The sequence below is a fragment of the Passer domesticus genome, chromosome 8, assembly GCF_036417665.1.
Source record: "Passer domesticus isolate bPasDom1 chromosome 8, bPasDom1.hap1, whole genome shotgun sequence".
NCBI lineage: Eukaryota > Metazoa > Chordata > Aves > Passeriformes > Passeridae > Passer > Passer domesticus.
Window position 1 is genome coordinate 37,264,739 of NC_087481.1, and position 18,741 is coordinate 37,283,479.

At 39.0% G+C, this 18,741-nt stretch overlaps 1 protein-coding gene across 2 annotated transcripts; it reads right to left on the reverse strand.

The window, feature by feature from the left end:
- Nucleotides 1-298: 298 nt before the first annotated feature.
- SAMD8 (sterile alpha motif domain containing 8) lies at nucleotides 299-18,588 on the reverse strand. Of its 2 annotated transcripts, XM_064430407.1 has the most exons (7): nucleotides 18,427-18,588; nucleotides 17,109-17,261; nucleotides 10,330-10,936; nucleotides 8,472-8,567; nucleotides 7,661-7,778; nucleotides 6,718-6,868; nucleotides 299-5,836 (listed from the first exon to the last, which is right to left on the reverse strand). In XM_064430407.1, exons 3-7 carry the CDS (start codon nucleotides 10,902-10,904, stop codon nucleotides 5,532-5,534), a joined length of 1,245 nt encoding a protein of 414 aa, XP_064286477.1. In that variant the 5' UTR covers nucleotides 10,905-10,936; nucleotides 17,109-17,261; nucleotides 18,427-18,588; the 3' UTR covers nucleotides 299-5,531. The 2 variants fall into 2 exon arrangements, with proteins under 2 accessions (XP_064286477.1, XP_064286478.1); XM_064430408.1 differs by lacking the exons at nucleotides 17,109-17,261; nucleotides 18,427-18,588 and adding an exon at nucleotides 13,500-13,636.
- Nucleotides 18,589-18,741: the final 153 nt, after the last annotated feature.

Consider the following 18,741-nt stretch of genomic DNA (forward strand, 5'->3'; position numbering starts at 1 on the left):
GTGACAAAAGAAAAAGCAAACCTCTTATAGGTAGCTGAAAACTTAAGACCACAGCTATAAACCTACAACACAACACCTACATCACCTACAACTGTTGGTTCTCCAGAAATTATTTGAAGTATATGCACTTGTAGCAAATTCCCACAGCATGTGCCAATTATATTTTGTCAGCATTACTTACTTCCATACTGAAGCAAGACCTCATAACACCATCACACCTGTGCTCAGGAATACTGTCACAGTCACAGTGCTAACAGAGACAATGAGCCATTATTTTTCATATCAAATCAATCACGCATTTGTCATCTTTCAAATATTTTATTTTAGTATTTTTAAATATGTTTAACACAACGAAGATATAAAACAATATATTAATTCAATCTGAGTTTAGAATCAAAACAATATTTACTTATTTACAGTATTCTACACTTCACTGGCATATCTTCTAGCTATTAGATAACACTATTTCTCAGTCAGGACAAAACTGAAGTAACAGTTCCATGTGAAAAGCCATGTTTCTACAACCTTATTATGTTAAGTACCATGTACAAGTTTGTGGTTTCTCAAATTTGACAAAATTTCTCCTTTTTTTACAAAACTGAACTGAAAGAGCAAAACTAAGTTACAGTCAGTCTTTCTAACTACACAGTCAGGGCCAATAGGTCAGGTTATTGTGCTCCACATTTATCACTTAAGTTCTTACACACTTATTACAAACTGGCTTTTAAAATGTGCATGTCACTGAATTACGTACATAATACTCACTGCAGATCTGTTAGGGCACAAGTGGTAAGTCTGCAGGATACTGCTGTATGGAAGGTTCAGTGTTCACAATACCATAGTGTTTGAGGAGTTGTGAGGGCTTTTTTGTGGTTTTCTTCATATAATGAATGAGACATCAGTAGGTTCACTGCAAAGAACTTTTTCTCCCCCAGGAATACTGTTTCAATTAGAATAGTGACAAGGTCAAATTCAGCTCAGAAATATTTTGTATTTTAGAATTTTATAAACCAGCGGTCTATCAATTAACGCTTATTGTTGAAGTCTAATGCACAAAATAATTCAAAGGGTAAGCTGTCTCACTGCTAGGACTTCTGTCAAATATACTTCTGCCTTGAAAAGACTATGGTGGTAGTTGAAGTTACAGGTCAGATTTCTAAAAAGATATCCATGGTTATTAACAAAAAAACAAAATGGTACTGTCTGTAGATTACTGCAAATTCTCCCTAACTCTTCAGTAGGAACTACATGGACATGATGAAAAACTATCACAGTTGTTTTACATTTTTGTTACACTCCAGGTCCATAAAATCTACTGTTTGGGGTTTTTTTTCCATGACTGATGTTTGAAAACCAAATGGGCCTTCATACATCAGAACACTAACAGTAATGGACAAGTAGAGCACTAAGCATGCAGGCAATGGTTAAAAAGCAAGGAGGTATTAATTGCTGCAGAAGACTTTTACTGGTGTCTGAGCCCAGCTCTTTCCTCTCTTTTTGGCACTACACAAGATACAGCTGTACAGAAAAGATTATAGGAACCTGTGCTTTTATCCTCCTTAGAGGGTTTCAGTAATTCTAAATTATGTGATTTAACATGCTTGCATCAAAAATAACTTTTTTCCCCCAAATAATTTAATTGACCCTTGCTTCTTAAAGCAGGTAATTATCAAGGTTTTATTTAGTTTTTTGGGTTTTGACAGATTTCTTCTTTCAGAACCCAGTTAAGTAGAAATTTCTTTGAAATTCTAGTGGAATCTTTTCTTCTGCAGTAGATAGGAGGGGAGAAAATCAAAAAGAAAGTGACATTACCTATTCCCATTACTGTAGCAGGATACACACAGTATACACTAGGCCTTAGCAAAAAAAAAATGTTTAAACTAAAATGGTAACACTCACTGAAGTCAAGAGTATTTAGTAATTTGCTTGAAGTTAAGCATACAAGTCAAGTAGTGCACTTAGGGGATCCAATTCTTGCTAGTCTTGGACATTTAAATACTTCAGGCCTATCTGCATTTCTGTACTGACACTTTGTGTTACCATGTTTGCCACATGGACATGAACTTGCATATATGGAAATTTTCTATAGCATTGTTCAAGATCAGTTGGAGAACCTTGCTTAAAGATCCTTTCGTAAGTTTTTGTCAGTGCAATCAGAATTTGTTAAAAACCACATCTATGAAGGTCTAATTCTGTGCAGGTGTAATGTCATAACACACTTTAGGGATCTTTCAGAAATGAAAAACTAAAGGCAAAAAGTTTAGGAAAGCTATTATAAGAAATTGTGTCATAAGGTAGGAAAAAAAAAAAAAAGAAAAAGGATGGGGGAAGAGCCTGTGTGTCTATCACTTGCAGGTATGTGCATACCTATCCCCAAACTTATTAGGAAGAGCTCAACCCTATTACCAAGACTCAAATATTACTAAAAATATTACTAAATCTGCTAAGCTAGCAAAAAAATGTGACCCTCCCCTTCTTTTGTATATATGGTTACTAATTTCAGACTTTGCTACTTGATTCATTTGTGCACTTTGTAGTACTGATGTTGTTGAGACACTTGCACTTGCTGGCATTACACAGTAATTAATTCATTATTCTGGGGTCAGATTATGTGAGTACTCACACAGACCACAGAAAACAACTCAGCACAAAAGAGGTGCAGCATGTTAAAGGATGGGTATGTGGTGGCATGTGAACATAAAGACATCCCTGAACATACTAAGCATTAAATCCAAGGCCCAAGGTGCTCTGCTGCCTTTACTTAAAAGTGCTTGTCAGCAACAGAAGCAGCAAAATGCTTTCAAAACACTGACTCCAAAGGAGGTACAAAATGTTAAGCCTATCAGTTACCTGCAACTTGTTTCCATCTAATTAACAATAAAGCTCACATTCCCAACTTTACAGACTAACATGTGCTCTCTTGCAAACAAGATCACATTCTTCTGTCTTCTATCAACTTCAAGCTTTCCTCTTGCACGTTTACAGACAGACACAATGAACTTCCAAAACAGCAGAGGACAATTACCCTGATAATGCTTCAATCCACTCCAATGCTAACAAAACCAACCATTCCATATTATTTATCCTGGACTTAGGTATCTAGCATCAAGGGAAACAGCACAAAACAAAAAGCTTCTTTTAAAAAACAATGATAGACAAGGCTGATTTAAAACACAATTTACTTAACAGAATTTAAAAATTAAATTAGAACAAAGAATCCTTATGTTTCAATGTATATGAACTTCACTACAAAAAGAAATATTGAAATGACAGCTTTACTTTCTGTAAACATTGTTACAATGGGCTGTACTTGAAAATTCTCCTGCATGTCTAAGTTGCAGAATAGTATTTCAGTTTAGATGCAGTTATGCCAGTTACTACTCAAATGGTTATTTTCATAATCAACAGCTTTGCAGGTTTAATTGCATACCTCTCCATATAACTCAGGTTACAATCCCTGCATATCCTGAGAACAGATGTTTCCTAGAGTTTAGAAAAACAGCATTCATAACTGTGTGCATTGCAAAGGCAAATATAAGTTAACAAATAGAGCTTTTTCATTATAAAGTCTCAAGAGGAATGTTCAAATTGCCTTTCTGAAATCAGAAAGTTAAGAGCAGCAAATGGCAAGTCTTTAAATCTTTCAGAATATTTTCTCTTTTTTTTAAGTGTAAGCATACTCCCCCAGTTTGGATGGCAGAAGCCATCAGGCTATGGTAGATTGAACAATATATTATTAAACCTGCAATTTTGCTAAAAAATTGGAATGTTACAAATATAAAAATCTCTGTAATAGTGCAGTGTACATGTGCTCATTAAAGTTGGCAGAGATACTCCAAGATGCATAATTCTTCTGTGGAATAGGAACTAAATTAACTTACAAAAGTAATATACTATGAAGAGTGTAACGTAGTCATGTTAGTACAATCCAGGTTTATAAAAGGAACACAATATATATCAAGGAGTAGCCCACAGTAGGTTACAAGCCCCCAAACACAAAACCTTGCCAATTCCAAGTGGATTCATTTCTATGCACACACAAGTACATAGTGCCCATTAAGTCAGCTGGTACCAAGCTGGGAATTATTTGTGTAACTTTCTGAAGCTGACTTACACTACATTTGCACATGTGAAGTTGCAATAATCAAATTAAAAGGTCTATGCCATTTTTATGATTTTGTACCTTGTACCTATCAGTTTTCACTTAGCACAAATCTAATTTCAAGGCTCTACAGACAACATTAGTATTGTCCTCTTACAATCCACTGCCTAAGAGATCACCAACCCTTGTGTGACCCTGGTCATGCATTATGGACTGAGAGTGTTGGTTTGAGGTTTTGGGGGATGTTTTGTTGTGGGTTATGGTTTGGTTTTTATCAACAAGCAAAACTCAGCTCTTTATGGTATCTTTCAAGGTAGTACATGAGCAACTTAAATTAAGAACTAGCCTCTTTCCAGAGCTGTTAGAAAAACATATACTGTGTGTTTATATATATAACCAAATATACTGTGCATATATATATCCAGAGATATTCACCATATTGTTGACACCAGAGTGCTAAAACATACATCAACATGAGCACTATTTCCAATACTCACTATTATTACTATTCCTGAAAGAGTTACTACATGCATTTTTCCCATCCATTTACAGGACAGTAAGATACACAAAGACAACTGTTCTGTTTTGCCAACATCAAAGAACTGCTCCTGAAAAGCATGCATGAGTTTGGTATAAAGCAATTAAGATCACACAGAAGTTACTTTGTGGCTTTAAACTCACTAAAGCTACGTTTACTTTCAGTGGATCTTCCACTTACTGTAACTCATTTAAACACAAAAGGGAAAACTTTCAAGTGCTAGAACAACCATACAGACAACTGATAGACTAGACTAAATAAGTTCTCATTTAAAAAAATATCATCACTGCAAAACCACAAGGCAGACTTTCATTTTTGGCAACCTGTATGCAGACCATTTATATTGTCAAGACTTGTAATTTAACAATTAAGAGACCCTCCCAGCATGGAACTGTACTGCTTTTTCATTATGACACAGACCTCCTCAATCTTTAAATATACACAGTTTGTTTTAAAAATTACATTTATGACTGCTTTCAAAGAAAGGCTTTATAAAGTTTTAATTTTTTTGTCAGTATATGTAAAAGCTGGCACTCAGGTAATAAAGATTATCTGGACTTGTAAAGGGTGTGTTATATTTAATACATATTTCAGGTTAATGTTCCATAAACATTCACACAGAATCTTACCAAGGGTGACAGTATTCTGGTTTACACTCATGCTTCACTGATAGCATTTATCCCTCCCTGCACTGTTTTCTGTTTTCACAAGGAGAAAACAGAACACATCCCTGTAAAGTATGGAAACCCCATTTTATGGCTAAGAATCCAAGAAACAAGGCAAGAAGGAGATCATGGAGTGAAAAATGTTACTTGACTTCCCCATTGTAGCTAGCCTTGTAGGATCTTAGTCATAGTGCTTCATAAAAATCTTAACTGACCCACACAGTCTTCAACCAATTAACCTTTTTAGTATAGTAGGTTTTGAGAAGGGCCAGCAATATTCATTGGGAACAGTACCATTAACATTGCATTCAAAAAAAGAAAACATTGGAAACCATATCCTTGCCCTCCTGCTCTGATGATATGCTCTAGTATTAGCCAATGTATGGTAATACAAAAAGAGCCTTGTCGTGATGTAAAAGGCAATGAAGACATCTATAGAATAATGTTCGTGTGCAGCCAAAATGAAGAAGATTCCAAAGAGGTTCAGGACCCAGGACAAGGTGTGCAAGAAGTTCCAGCTCCTTGGTGTATCTAGGAGAAAACAGAACGTGATTAACCTTGACTGTCTCAAAATGCAGGCCTCGACATTCCAAGTTTTTATATAGTTTTTTCAACCAAAAATGAGATGAAGTTACTCTCTTCATTCGAAAATGTTGTATACAGGTCCAATAAATCCAGCAAAAGCAACCACACAAGTTACATGTGTCTATCAGTTCATCACTTCATTTAAAAATGCACTTCAGGATTAACAGCACCCTACAAATCACAATTCTTTGTTCTGCCAACTTCTTTTAATGAAAATCATGTCTTTCCTATGTTACAAGGAGAAGATGTAATGAAAGCTACATTACTATGACTGCAGTCATTACATCATAGCTGAACTCTAATTATCTTTGCTTGCTATAACACGTATCAAATCACTGTTGGTGTTTACAGAAGGGTTCTGCTGTTTCATATATTCTCACTTGCTATGGGGTTTGGTGTTTGGCTTTATGGATTATTCTAAATGTATGGAAACCTCGCCAGGTGTTTTGGCTGACAGGAGTCAGTGGCAGATACCTAGGGAAGGGAATAGTAACAGACAATCCTAAGCATCTTCCCAAGTATTCTCCCAGTAGCAAGCCAGGAAGCCTTTCTAATTTCTTGGCTCACATGCTCATTGAAAAGTGCCTTATTCATCCCCCCATGCAAGGAGGTGGTGTTCCATTCCTCGCTGGGACTTGGCTGTCACAAACCTGAGAAAGAGCACAGCAATCTGAAATTGTATTTGTTTGCTTAAATGTTACACTTTGAACTTTTTGAGGAGGTCAAGGAGCAGATACTCGTAATACTTAAGGACATTCATATGTTTACACTCTCACACCTCTGTACATACTCTTAAGGACATTTGAGTATTGACACTCTGTACTCACATTCTGTGACAAAGAAGTTGAGCATAGTCAGGACGACAGTGTGACCACTGAACATATAATCTCCACATGTATGCACTCCAGTCAGAGTCATTCCAAAGCCACTCCATATTGCAAATGCCCGCTGGAGTTTGGCCCAAACATTGCCATACAACTGAAAAACAGTGATATTAACCTTTACTAAGTTCCAACTCCACTGCCCAAACAGTATATCCCCAAAGTCAGCTGTATTGCACTATGTTTGTTTAATACCATTTATCTTGCTGTGTCTTTTATTAAAATGCAGGTTAGCACACCTTTGGATTTCACTGTGGCAATGAGTCACATTAGTAACTACAATTACTAATTGTACTCATCATACCTTTTATGAATACTGAAATTTAGAGCAAGTATTTTGTTCCAAGTGATTTACCCACAGAGCCTGTCACCTTTTTTTAATGTGTTCAGTCTCCCAAATGTATCATTATCAAGTTTTCCATCTGTTCAGCTCAAACCTCTCCTAACTAAAGTTAGGATGGAACCATAAAATCCCACATTCTAAGAATATCCCTTATGAGAAGGAATCAAATACTAAGTTTGCTGGGGTTTTTTCAAAACCATGCAACCAACAAGACAAAGAAACGATTACTTCCCTTTCAGTCTTTCTTCACGAAGTTAGTAGCTTAAGTGCACACACCTCTATCTCCGCTTTACAGTGTGAAACATTCTGAACACCCTTCCCCAAATAACCATACACTCTCCAGAGTGGCAAGTGCTTCTAAGACCTCTAGAGATGTCTGCCTGCCTAAGTTAATTAATGCAGAGACAAGGAAACAGGAGAGAAACATGATGTTCTTAAAAAGCACGCATCTAACACTATGGTTGCAACAATCTTAATCATGTCTTAAGTATTTTTTTTTTACAAAAGGAAACAGGAAAAATAATCTAAAGTACTTGAAGTTTTTACCTTTCCAGTACACTGCAAGTGCTGTCCTGGCACAGAGAGTGAGGTAACAAACATTGTAATGCAGCGTAATAGAAACACTGTCCCCATGAGGCTGCACAGCCTGCGCAGCAGTATGGATCTGGGAAAAGTACACAGGAACTGACATCAGGGAAGTTATGATGAAAACATTTCACCTCACCCCAACTTAATCCCATTAGGTCCTGTAATCATCTCTACAAGTTTCACAACAATTTTTTTTTTTCCAATATAGTAGTACTGTAAAAATAAGGTTCCACATGACAGGGTGAGACATTGTAGCAAGCTTACTGTCACCAAAAGGTACAGCTCCACTTCTGCAGCTACTCTTGTGCTAGCTTTGGCACTCATACCTTCTGTCGGCAAACTGATAAAAATCAGTGAACCAGTGAAAATTTAACTTGAAATATGCATGCACACAAAAGCATTTTCTATCCCTCTGTGAAAGCAAATTGCCTGGCTGGCTCAGACACCCTGTGGTAATGCATTCTTGTGGCACTTTCTTATATACAAAGCTGTTATAGCATGAGTGTATATACTGACAACTCTCTGAAATACCTATCCTTTGAAGGGAATCACTTATAAATATGGTAGAAAAGTAAATTCAGATTACTCCTTTGAAAGATTCACAAGCCATCATTCTTGATTAAATCCTCCCTAATCCATTTTAACAAAGACATACTAGGAGTTGACAAGATTCTTATGGATTGAACTTCTTAAACAATCATAATCAATTCTTGTTATGGTCTTTTCTCTGCATCAAAGTACGAGTTAATTTGGATTTTATAAAATCTACCTGTGTTTGTGAAGCAGAAGAACCAAGAGCCAAATGTAGCAAAGAATTACACCACATACTTCAGTCATAGCAAAAGCCCATGGTATCCTAGGGACGCTAAAAAAAAAAAAAGACAAAGCAAAAAGTTAATACAAAGGCTTAATTTTTTTCCTAGTCTTGGTATTGAAAATAAGGGCATGTGAGGTTCCAACCTCAAAACTAATTTGCATTCGTCTGACAATAGTATAAACTACAGCCAAAAATACTTTTGTTAGACTGAATGAAATAGAATTTGAAATATATTCAGTTATGTTATCTCCTTCCTAATAATGTGCTTCCAGTTTACACAGAATTCACTAAAGGAAAATCTCTTAGTATGCTCTCTTAATTCACACGTGAAAATAACAGGATGTCTTTCTCCACTATTGTTTCACAACAACCTTTTTCATTCTGACAAAAACTTGCATCATGTCAATTATGCTGCTTATGCTTGCAAGAATGCCATGTCAATGCAATGAATTAAATGCTCCAAGGCCAAAAACATTAAACACTTGTAATGAAGCAGAACTGCACAGAATAGTATCAGGGAAAATAAAAATTGTTTTCTAAACTTCAGTAATAATCACTACATGAAAACATTTCAGCCTTCCCTGTCAAAAGATCTAAGACCTTCTTGCACTCATAAGGCACCAGTAACAAATTCCACTCTTCACTCACCTAAATACAGATCAACAGATTTCAAGAGAGGCTGCTCCTCATAGTTTTGTGCTCCCTCTGATACAAAGGGGTAGCAAAGCACTGCTCAAACATAAGCTTTGTAGTAATCCCCTGTTCATTGCTCCCTGAGCTGCTGCTTTCTGGCCTCCCCATCCTCCTGTGCACTGAATACCATGGGAGCACCCTGGGAACAAAATCCAGTAATGCCACAGCTCCTGTTCTCTCTCCCCTCTTCCACTCTGCTGGGTGTGGTCTGTCCTTGATGAGTTATATTTGCATTTATGGGGGATTCTGCACACTGACTCAAAAGATTAGAGTCTTACTGACTTCTTGAAAGCCAATAATGAAAATGGAAATTACTGGCAGCAACAGAAAGATCACAAAGACTGAACTTTATAACAGTTTAGTTCATCTTTCAAAACTCTCTAGGCAGTTAAGTTCTCCACGGTGTAAATGTTCTTTCTCAAAGGGAACATTTATCCTCTGTTAAACCTGTTGTCAATGACTAGAATTTGACCTTTGCCATTGTGTCTCTTCTTTGCCTGAAGTGAAATATTTTCTTTAAAAAAATGAGCAGGTACTGCATAAGCCACAACAGTGGTTTAATAACCTGTTAAAAGAGATGCTGGTCTTTTCATTCAACTTCAGAGTTTCCCTAGACCACTTCAGCAAGCTGACAGTGGGAAGACAGTAAAAATACAGTAGCAATGCTGTTCCCTTCTAATTTCCTTGCTCACAGACCAAAATATTCCTTCATTTGAAGTTTTTTTTTATACCAAGACACATTAAGCTTCATGGCAGAAACTGGATTTCAGAAAATGGCTGCATATCTATGCCAGCTGTCCATCATGCTTTTACCATAATGAGAGGATGGACGAAGTAATTACTGTGTTGTAATGAGTTTAAGATGTAAAACTAAATATAAACTAGATAGAACAATAGCTCAATTTATTTTCCCCTAAAACCAAATCTCTGCATCTAACTGATCCACATTTCCATCTTAGCAGAAGGACTTACTAGACTTTTATTACTATTTTGCAGAGGCATTTTCTAGAGCACATGAAACTTTCTTCTAGAGCACATGAAACTTTAAAAACAGAAATAAGACAGACTATATTTTAACCATCCCATTACTATTTTGTTTAGAAAGAAAATTTCTTACCTATCTAGAAATATGTCTGGCAGAGGTGGATATGTTTGCATGTCAGGTACTCGCTCGTGTACTATCACCATGACAAATGATGTAAAGCCAAACACTATGAAGACATACACACAACTTAAAACTGTCTTCCAGTACTCTGGGTCCAGTCTTCGTGTGGCATGTTTGTTTTTTCCATTTGCATATTGATACTGATCACCATTCAAGTCAGTAATTGGTCCATCATAGTCCCGAGGTACTTCACCATTACAAAACCAGTCTGCCCCCTGTGGTGAACCAGCTGGGCACACTGTGCCAGCATGACTGTCACTGGTGTAGCCCAGCTCCTCCAGGACGTCAATGTGCTGCTTCTGCAGTTTGCGTATGGACAACATCAGCCTCTTGATATCCCCCAAGATTTTGATTTCCAGAGGAGGAGATCGCAAGTCATACTCAGTAAGTGTCAGCAGGGTAATTCCATCTAGCCTGTGTCTGTTGCACAAAAGATCCACATATTCACAGAAGCCTTCCTCCTTCAGCCACTTGGCCACGTTCTTGGTAGTCCAACGTCGAATGCACAGCTGGTTATTGCCTGCCATGCTGCCCCTTATCCGCCAGTCACAGCGACCTGCTGCACAGCCCAGAGAGACAACACCAGGGTTTAACACACATCACTGAAATGCCAGGGTCTCTAGTGCCATTTTAGATCTTAATTAGCCCAAGACATTTTACATAAGAAATAGCTAAAAAACAGACCTAATTTCTAAGGTAAGTAATACAAAAATGCTTTCTTCTCATTCAAGAAAAACTAAATTAAGATTATCTCATTTGCTCCTAAATAGAAATATAAAGTTTCCAAGAAGCAGAATATTTCCTAGATGTATCCAGTATACTGTTCTAATTTTGTTGTAAATAAATAAATAAATAAATTCCAGTTTGTTAATTACATGAGGCAATGAAAATCAAATACTACTCTTTAAATACCAGCTTAATCATTAGACTTTTCCACTGTTTGCAGTTCATCAACTACACGAGGAAGTATAGCCAGCAAACACACAAAACTGAATTAAAGCTGAAATAATACATTTCCACACAGTCCAATATATCCCACTGTTTTAAAATACATACTGAAGTTTTGATGACATGACATTCCCCCACTCCTTCCAGGTAAACCTAAATCTAGATATCTGCAACAGTATTGTGCTGAAGTATGCTAGCTGTATGATGATGGTACAACCATCCTGCTTCTTTGTTTGATCTCAATAATTAAGGTAGATACTTACTTAATTGTGAATCCTTTAAAATACTCAGCTTTCAAAAATAACATTACTAGAAATGAAGTACTGGTTTAAGCTTCAAAGCATTTTTTTAAATTGATGTGGTAGTAGACAGCATAGTAACACACCAAAACCAGAAGAGAGGTATTCTCTTCATACAGATTTCTCAATAATTGTGTTCCTGACTCTAGAATATTGCCTGAAGGAAGGAGAGACAGCTCAGCAACATTTTAGTCACATGGTGGTGACAAGTCACCAGAACAACAACCAAGGAAAAAGTTAACCACAGGACACTACGTGGAACATGACAGAACTCTGAAAGGCTACCAGCGAAGTAAAAGTACTGAAACGTTTATGCAATATTGAAGACCCACAGCAGCAGAGAATGGATTTGTGCATAATTTATATTTGGTGGCTCATGTACAGCTACCATCTAAGAAACAGCTACAATTTCACAGCTCTTTTGTACTCGAAAAAACAGTCTAATTAACTAAAATGCTTCAATCATGCCAACCAAATCTCAGAAAATACAAGGCACTACAATACACTACTGCCACATACATCATTCAAGGCTTTCAGAATGAAAGCAAAGAAACAGTGTATTTAATCTATTATTTAGCTGCTGTCGATAGTAAACTGGTACTCAAACCCATCATGAATATTTAGCACAGTTCTGCATCTTTTTCAGGGGCACAGCTCTTTCCAAAACCAGAACATCTTTCCTTTTCACTTCTTTTTTAAGGAGATACAGTACCTATTGTGCTCTTAATATAATTACTGGATGCAAGTTTTTCTTCAGGCTTTCATCCAACAGAACCACAAACTATTTTATACTGTATCAGAGAAGATTCAATTTGCCAAATGAGATTTCCCAGCAGTGCAAAAGAATTATTTTGAAGAAAAGTGAGTACCCAAATCACACCCTTCTAAAATAATTAAGGGCATGATACTTCTGAAGATATTCTCAGGAGTTGATTGTATATTAACAACATGCATTTAATTCATTGCTAAAATTTCTCAATACCTCATATACAGTCAATAAGTACATAAGCTTTAATACCTTAAGTAATTGCCAAAACAAACAAACAAAAAAACTACTAGAGTATCTGCATATGCTATATCTTTCCTTCTCCATATAAAACAGCATTTTCTCATTTTTATGTTACCTTAATATTTTTGAAAGTGTAGCTCAAAAATAACTGTAATAATTATTTTGGTCACACGGCTAATAAAATAAATTATGACATTTAATTCAATTAAATGTCCCGGCCCACTCCCCCTGCAGTGGGATGGAGAGGAGAGCTATAAAAGGTAAACCCAAGGGGTTGAGATAGGAACAGTTTAATAATGGTAATAAAGTAAAATACAGTAATAATAGCAGTGGAAATAACAAAAAGAGAGAAGAACAACACCCAAGAAATACAAGTGATGCACATTACAACTGCTCAGCACCTGCTGACCTTTGTCCAGCCAGTTTCCCAGCAGTGGTCAGCCCCTCCTGGCCAACCTCCCCCCTCCATTTATATACCAAGCAGGGCATTCCATGGTATGGAATGTTCCTTGGGCCAGGTTCAGGTCAGCTGTCCTGGCTGTGTCTCTACCATCTTCTTCTGCCCCTCCTCACTGGCAGAGCAGGGGAAACCAAAAACTCCTTGACTTAGGGTCAGCACCACTGAGCAACATCTAAAACATGAATGTATTATCAACATTGTTCTTATACTAATCCAAAACAACCAGTAAAAATAAACAAACTTGAATTGCCTATCTGAACTTCCAGCTTTCTTTACTCAGAAATACAGATTAAATACTGAAAAAAAAAAAGTTGTTCATCACAGTGAGTTTCATAACATAGTAATCATCATGGATTTTCTAAAAGAAGTGAATGTAAACTCACAACCACAAATACACTCAACTTACTGACACTGTCTTCTAACCAAAGCAACTTCTGAGGACAAAGGCAGGAAACTGTCCCTAACCTAAGAGAATTCTATTCATTTGTTACAAGTCAAGTAGCCTAACAGCAGCCTAGTCTTCCTTCATCTGGCATTGCTGGAATAAATATCAACCCTACCAAAGGTGCAATAAAAGAAACATTACAACTCTGAATCAGCACACCCATCAAAGGTCACTATGGGCTGGACGTGGGAGAAAGTCTACATTAACCTCAAGATGCAACTGATAGGACATGCTCTGTTTTCAAACACTGCCAATAAGAAGACACTTAACCAACTGGAAAAGACAAAGAAATGACCTCAAAACACAAATTTAAAACATTACACAGAGCAGGTCGCTAATTTAGTCTCAACAGCAACAGTTAAACTCACTTTTCAATGCCAAAGCAACTTCTTAAACCCAGAAACTGCCTTCCCTTTCAGTCTACTCAATTGGTGACACTTGTGTGGTTTAAAGGGTAAAATGCACCTTCCCTAATAATCCTAACACCTAACACAGTACAGAGCCCTGTGTGCAACTGCTCCTGTTCCTTTTTGAAGCTGAAGAATGCTGCATAACTTTTACATCACCACACTGCTATGTAAGAATAACGCAGCAGAGGCCAAGTCCCCTAGATAAATGCACCTGTCTTCTGAAAGGAAACAGCTCTGGTAACTACTTTGCCTTCCACATTACTAGTTTTATCACTAAACCAAATAATGGGTAACATTATTTCATGATGAATAACACACATGAATAACACAAAGCAATCATAGACTTAGGCGTCAGAGGGTAAAATACACTTTTTACCTGACATCAGCAGTGTCTGCAGCTAGTCAGGTGATTATTTTCCTGGTACTGTGACTTAACACTTAGCAAGCTTGTCAACAGTATGTATTGTGTGTCCCATTTTCTTGCATCAGCCTTTCAATTAACAGCAGGAACACAAATGCATATGAACTGCACATGTATAAGTATTTACTTTTTTAAAAGAAGAACATTACTTCGTGAGCCATAAACACTCCTACAATTTGGCTGCAGCATCTTAAGAAGTAAGATGCCTCTGAGAGGCTGACTATACCCTAGCTGGCAGCAAAATTTCCTAGATGTACATATAGAGAAAATTAACCTCTCCCAACATGATTGTTCATGAGTCTATCATGTTCCCATCTACTGACTCACTGCCAGTCAACCATTAATTCCCTAACTTTCCCAGCTTACAGACTACTGAGGTAAAAATGTGGGAAGAAGAATCTGCTTATCACTGGTCTAGCCAAGGAAAAGTAGCATTAATATCACAGTAACATTAGGCTGCAAACTTGATTAGAGCAGAGTCATAGCTGAAGGGTTAAGCCACCTAGTTAGGTCTGCAGCAGTTAGCAGAGTGCTGACTGGTTTTGTTTATTCTAGACACACATGCAAAATCTCTATCAGCACCATTATTGCTTTACCACCTGCCCTCAGGTACCTGGGAGAGCCTTGCCCCTTGATTTTTTTTCCCCCTAGATTCAATTCCCACCATCCTGGAGAGGAATTTTAGGAGGGATGCTGAAGAACTACCAGATCTCTAGTGATTTAACCTACATTTCTGTGTGAAGGTTTCAAGCTGCAGTTTGAATACAGGCCATACCAACTCAGCCCCCCCCCTTTGCTGGGTCTGTTGGCTTAGAGCTCATCCCACACCTCAGGGGAGAGGCTGTTCCTGCAAAGGCTGCCCACGTGGACGAGGCCCATGTTGGTGGCCTTGGTTCCCCAGCACAAAAAAGCTACACAAAAACATGTGCTGAGCCAGCCTGCAATAATGAGGCTACTGTCACACACCAACTTAGCAATGCTGTGCTGGAAAAAGAACACACAGCATTGCCTTGTTATGCAGCACAAGGCTCAGCTACTCTGCTGACTCTGACTTACATGAGAAGCTTGTCACCTGTTCTTCCTGGAAACTCTAAATTCTTCAGTGCTTATTTAAAGCAAATAGCACCAAAGATTTCACTGCCATATAGCATACAGTGGCTTAGACCTTACCTTCTAAATGCCACCAGATACATGTAATACAGTAGGTATCTTGTAAACAGAAGGACAAAAAGAACACATGCAAAAACAACACATGATTTTTCAAGTGTTTTTAAATACAATAGCTACCATACTACACATAAAATTGATCAAACACAGCACAATGCCCACCGTGGGACAAAAAATGTATTTTCCTGAAGCAAGAATACAATAATTTCAAATGCATAAATATTGCTGTAAAACTTGCATTGAGTTTTAATTAGTGACTTTGGTATCATAAGTGAGATGATCAGCAGTAGCTTAACTGTACTCAAAGGTCTTAGTGCTCTGCATGAAGGTAAGATAAGAAATCTCAAAGTAACACTAGTTTAGTATTAGGTTTTAAGCCATCAAGGAAGATGAGCTTTTTGAGAATTATTTATTGAAGTGCAGCTTGTGGATCAAATATTAGCTCTATATTCTTAGCAGTCTTTCTGTTGAGACACCTCCATGCAAGAGTGACAGCAGCTACTACAGAAAGCCCTGAAAGTTACATGTTTGTCTTAAAAACCACCATGTATAGTTACATATTGCATCAAAATGAACAGAATACATACTGCTCCCTGACTCTTACACCACTTTAAGCCAAACAGGTTGTATTATACTCAAGTGAACACTAAGAGCAGCTCAACTCATCTACTAGCCAGCTAACAAAACAAATTTTTATCCTACTGCCATAATTCAAGGCACACACAAGTGATTTTTAAACAACTGATCAAGTACTCCACCACTTATCTTAGGATGTCATTCACAGTATTTCACTACTATTTGACTAAGTTCTTGAACATTTTACATGCTAAATATCAAGTGTCGAGTACTTTTCTTCCAGTTTCAAGTAGTGTATCCCTTCTGTAACAGAATGTTGGCTGCTCTTTATCCCTATACAACTTAGAAGTAACAATTCAAGTTTCTTTCTCCCCTTTTCTTCCCACACCCTCATCTTACAATGGAAATAGGAGAAGACATGAACAAACTCTCCATGCACATGAATACCAGAACAATATCTGAAATGAAACTGTGTTTCATCTTATTCTCCAAAACCATTTACAATCTGATCTTTCTGGTCTAGTGAAAATCTAATAGCCTTCCTCATTTTAGATGCATTAAAATAAGTAAGGAATAAAAAACTTCTAAAAGGTATGTGATTATCAAACAAACATACACAATGTAATATGGTTAGTGGACCTCAACCAGCTAAGTGGGCTCAAAAGCAAGCTCTGTACAAAGGTATTACAGAACTCAAAAAATTACAATTCCTAGGCCAACCTGTATTTTAATAGTACCCTACTAAAATAAAACCCCAACCAGCCAGCAAAAACAACATCACATAGAAGAGCAAACAAGATAATTTAAAATTTTTGTACTTTATAAATCTACAGAACATTTCCTTCACATCTAAGCAGTACTTACACAACAAAACCTTACAAAACTTTACAAAATTCCTTTCACCTGGTATAAAAATCACTTCACACTAATCCTACAGGTTAGTTTCACCTTTCTTCCACAAAGCAAAAGGAAGAAAAAGACACAGCCACTCCTTACCTCTGATATCCAGCAAGAAGCACCCCCTACCAAACAGGAGGGGCACTTAAATGCCAGGAAATGTCTTCTGAGCTCTTGCCACTCCAGAGCACAGCATGATCAGCTGCTCTGTGGAGGTGGCACAGACACTGTGTCCAGCTGCACAAGGGAGCTCTGTGGAGACAGAGCAGACATTAGCCAAGCTGAATCTTGCCATCAAGTCATCTCAGAACACAGAATGAGCACTGCACATCAAAAAATTTTATAAAATTAATTTTGCAAACTGAAGCCTCAAATACAAAACCATGAGACCACTTCAGCTTAATACAAACGTCAACTAACACTACCTCTCATTTGCCTCATCCATTAACTTAGGGGGGTGGAAAAACCTACTTTTTTGAAGTGCGGGGAGTTTTTTTAATAGCAATCAGCAATAACTAAGTGAGTAAGACCACATAATGCATCAGTAATACAGACTTAAGAGACTGAGTGGGTAACAGTTCCAGCTTCCTTATGCTCAGCCCCTAAACTTGCACAAACACTGTCCCCACAGGCAGACCCCACCATTTAACCCTCGAAGACCACACATGCAAACCAGTAACAGCACTGTTCCACGCTGCCTTGTTAATAATCAAATCCTACACACTCAACAGCATCTTTATTCAAAACTGAACGTTTTGTCCTCAGAAAACACACGAATTTTATTGAAAAAAGTAGTAAGAATATCTATTTCGACCCGGTACAACCGTTTTGTTATCTGACTGTAAGACTGACACAAAGCATCTTTTGCAGGAACGATCAGTTTGCTGCGGAGACTGACGCGGGACTCGGAAAGCACACGGTCCCCTCTGCCCCCACAGCAAAGCGCACAGGGCCCGCAGGCCCCGGCCCCTGCCAGCCCCGCTCGGTGCCCGTCCCGCACCTCCACACGCCTCTCCTAACGAGGCCGGCAAAGTTCAGCCCGACAGCGGCACGGCCGGGCACTGGGGCTGCCTGAGCCCTTCAGCCCGAGCAGCGCCGGCCACACCGCCCCAGCGCTCACGCTCGGCGGAGATGTGCCGGGCCGGGCGGGCGCGGTAATTACGGCGGAGCGGATTCTAGCGCGGACACACAGCACGGGAGGCTCGTCTTTCCCCCGGCGGGCGAAGCTGCTCTCCTCCCGCACAGCCTCTGCGGCGGGGCAGCCCTTTCGCCCGCACCCTGGGGGTTCACGCCGCAGCGGGGGCAGCGACGGCGGGGGGCTCCCACCTGCGGGGCGGCCCCGCGGGAAGGAGGGAGGGAGGGAAGGGTCCCCGGTACGGGCCTCCCGGTACGGGCCCCGCAGCTCGCCCCGCCTCACCTGCCGCCGAGTGGCGGTGCGGCCGCGCCGGCCCTGGGCGCTGCGGCTCCTCCGCGCCCTGCCTGCGCCTCTGCCCGTGCCTCTCCTCGGCGGCGGCGGCGGCCACCGCCACCCCCCATCCCCCGTCCGGAAGCGGCGGCGGCAGCGCCGGCAGGCGGCGGCGGAAGGGGCGGGACGGGGCGGAAGGACGGGGCCCCTGCCAGGAGGGGCTTCGAGCTTGGAATCTGTGGGTCAGCTGGGATTCCCATCCTTGGGCTCAGAGCATATACTAGGACAGAATAACAGGAAGCTTACAGGCCCTCGTACTGTCAGGCC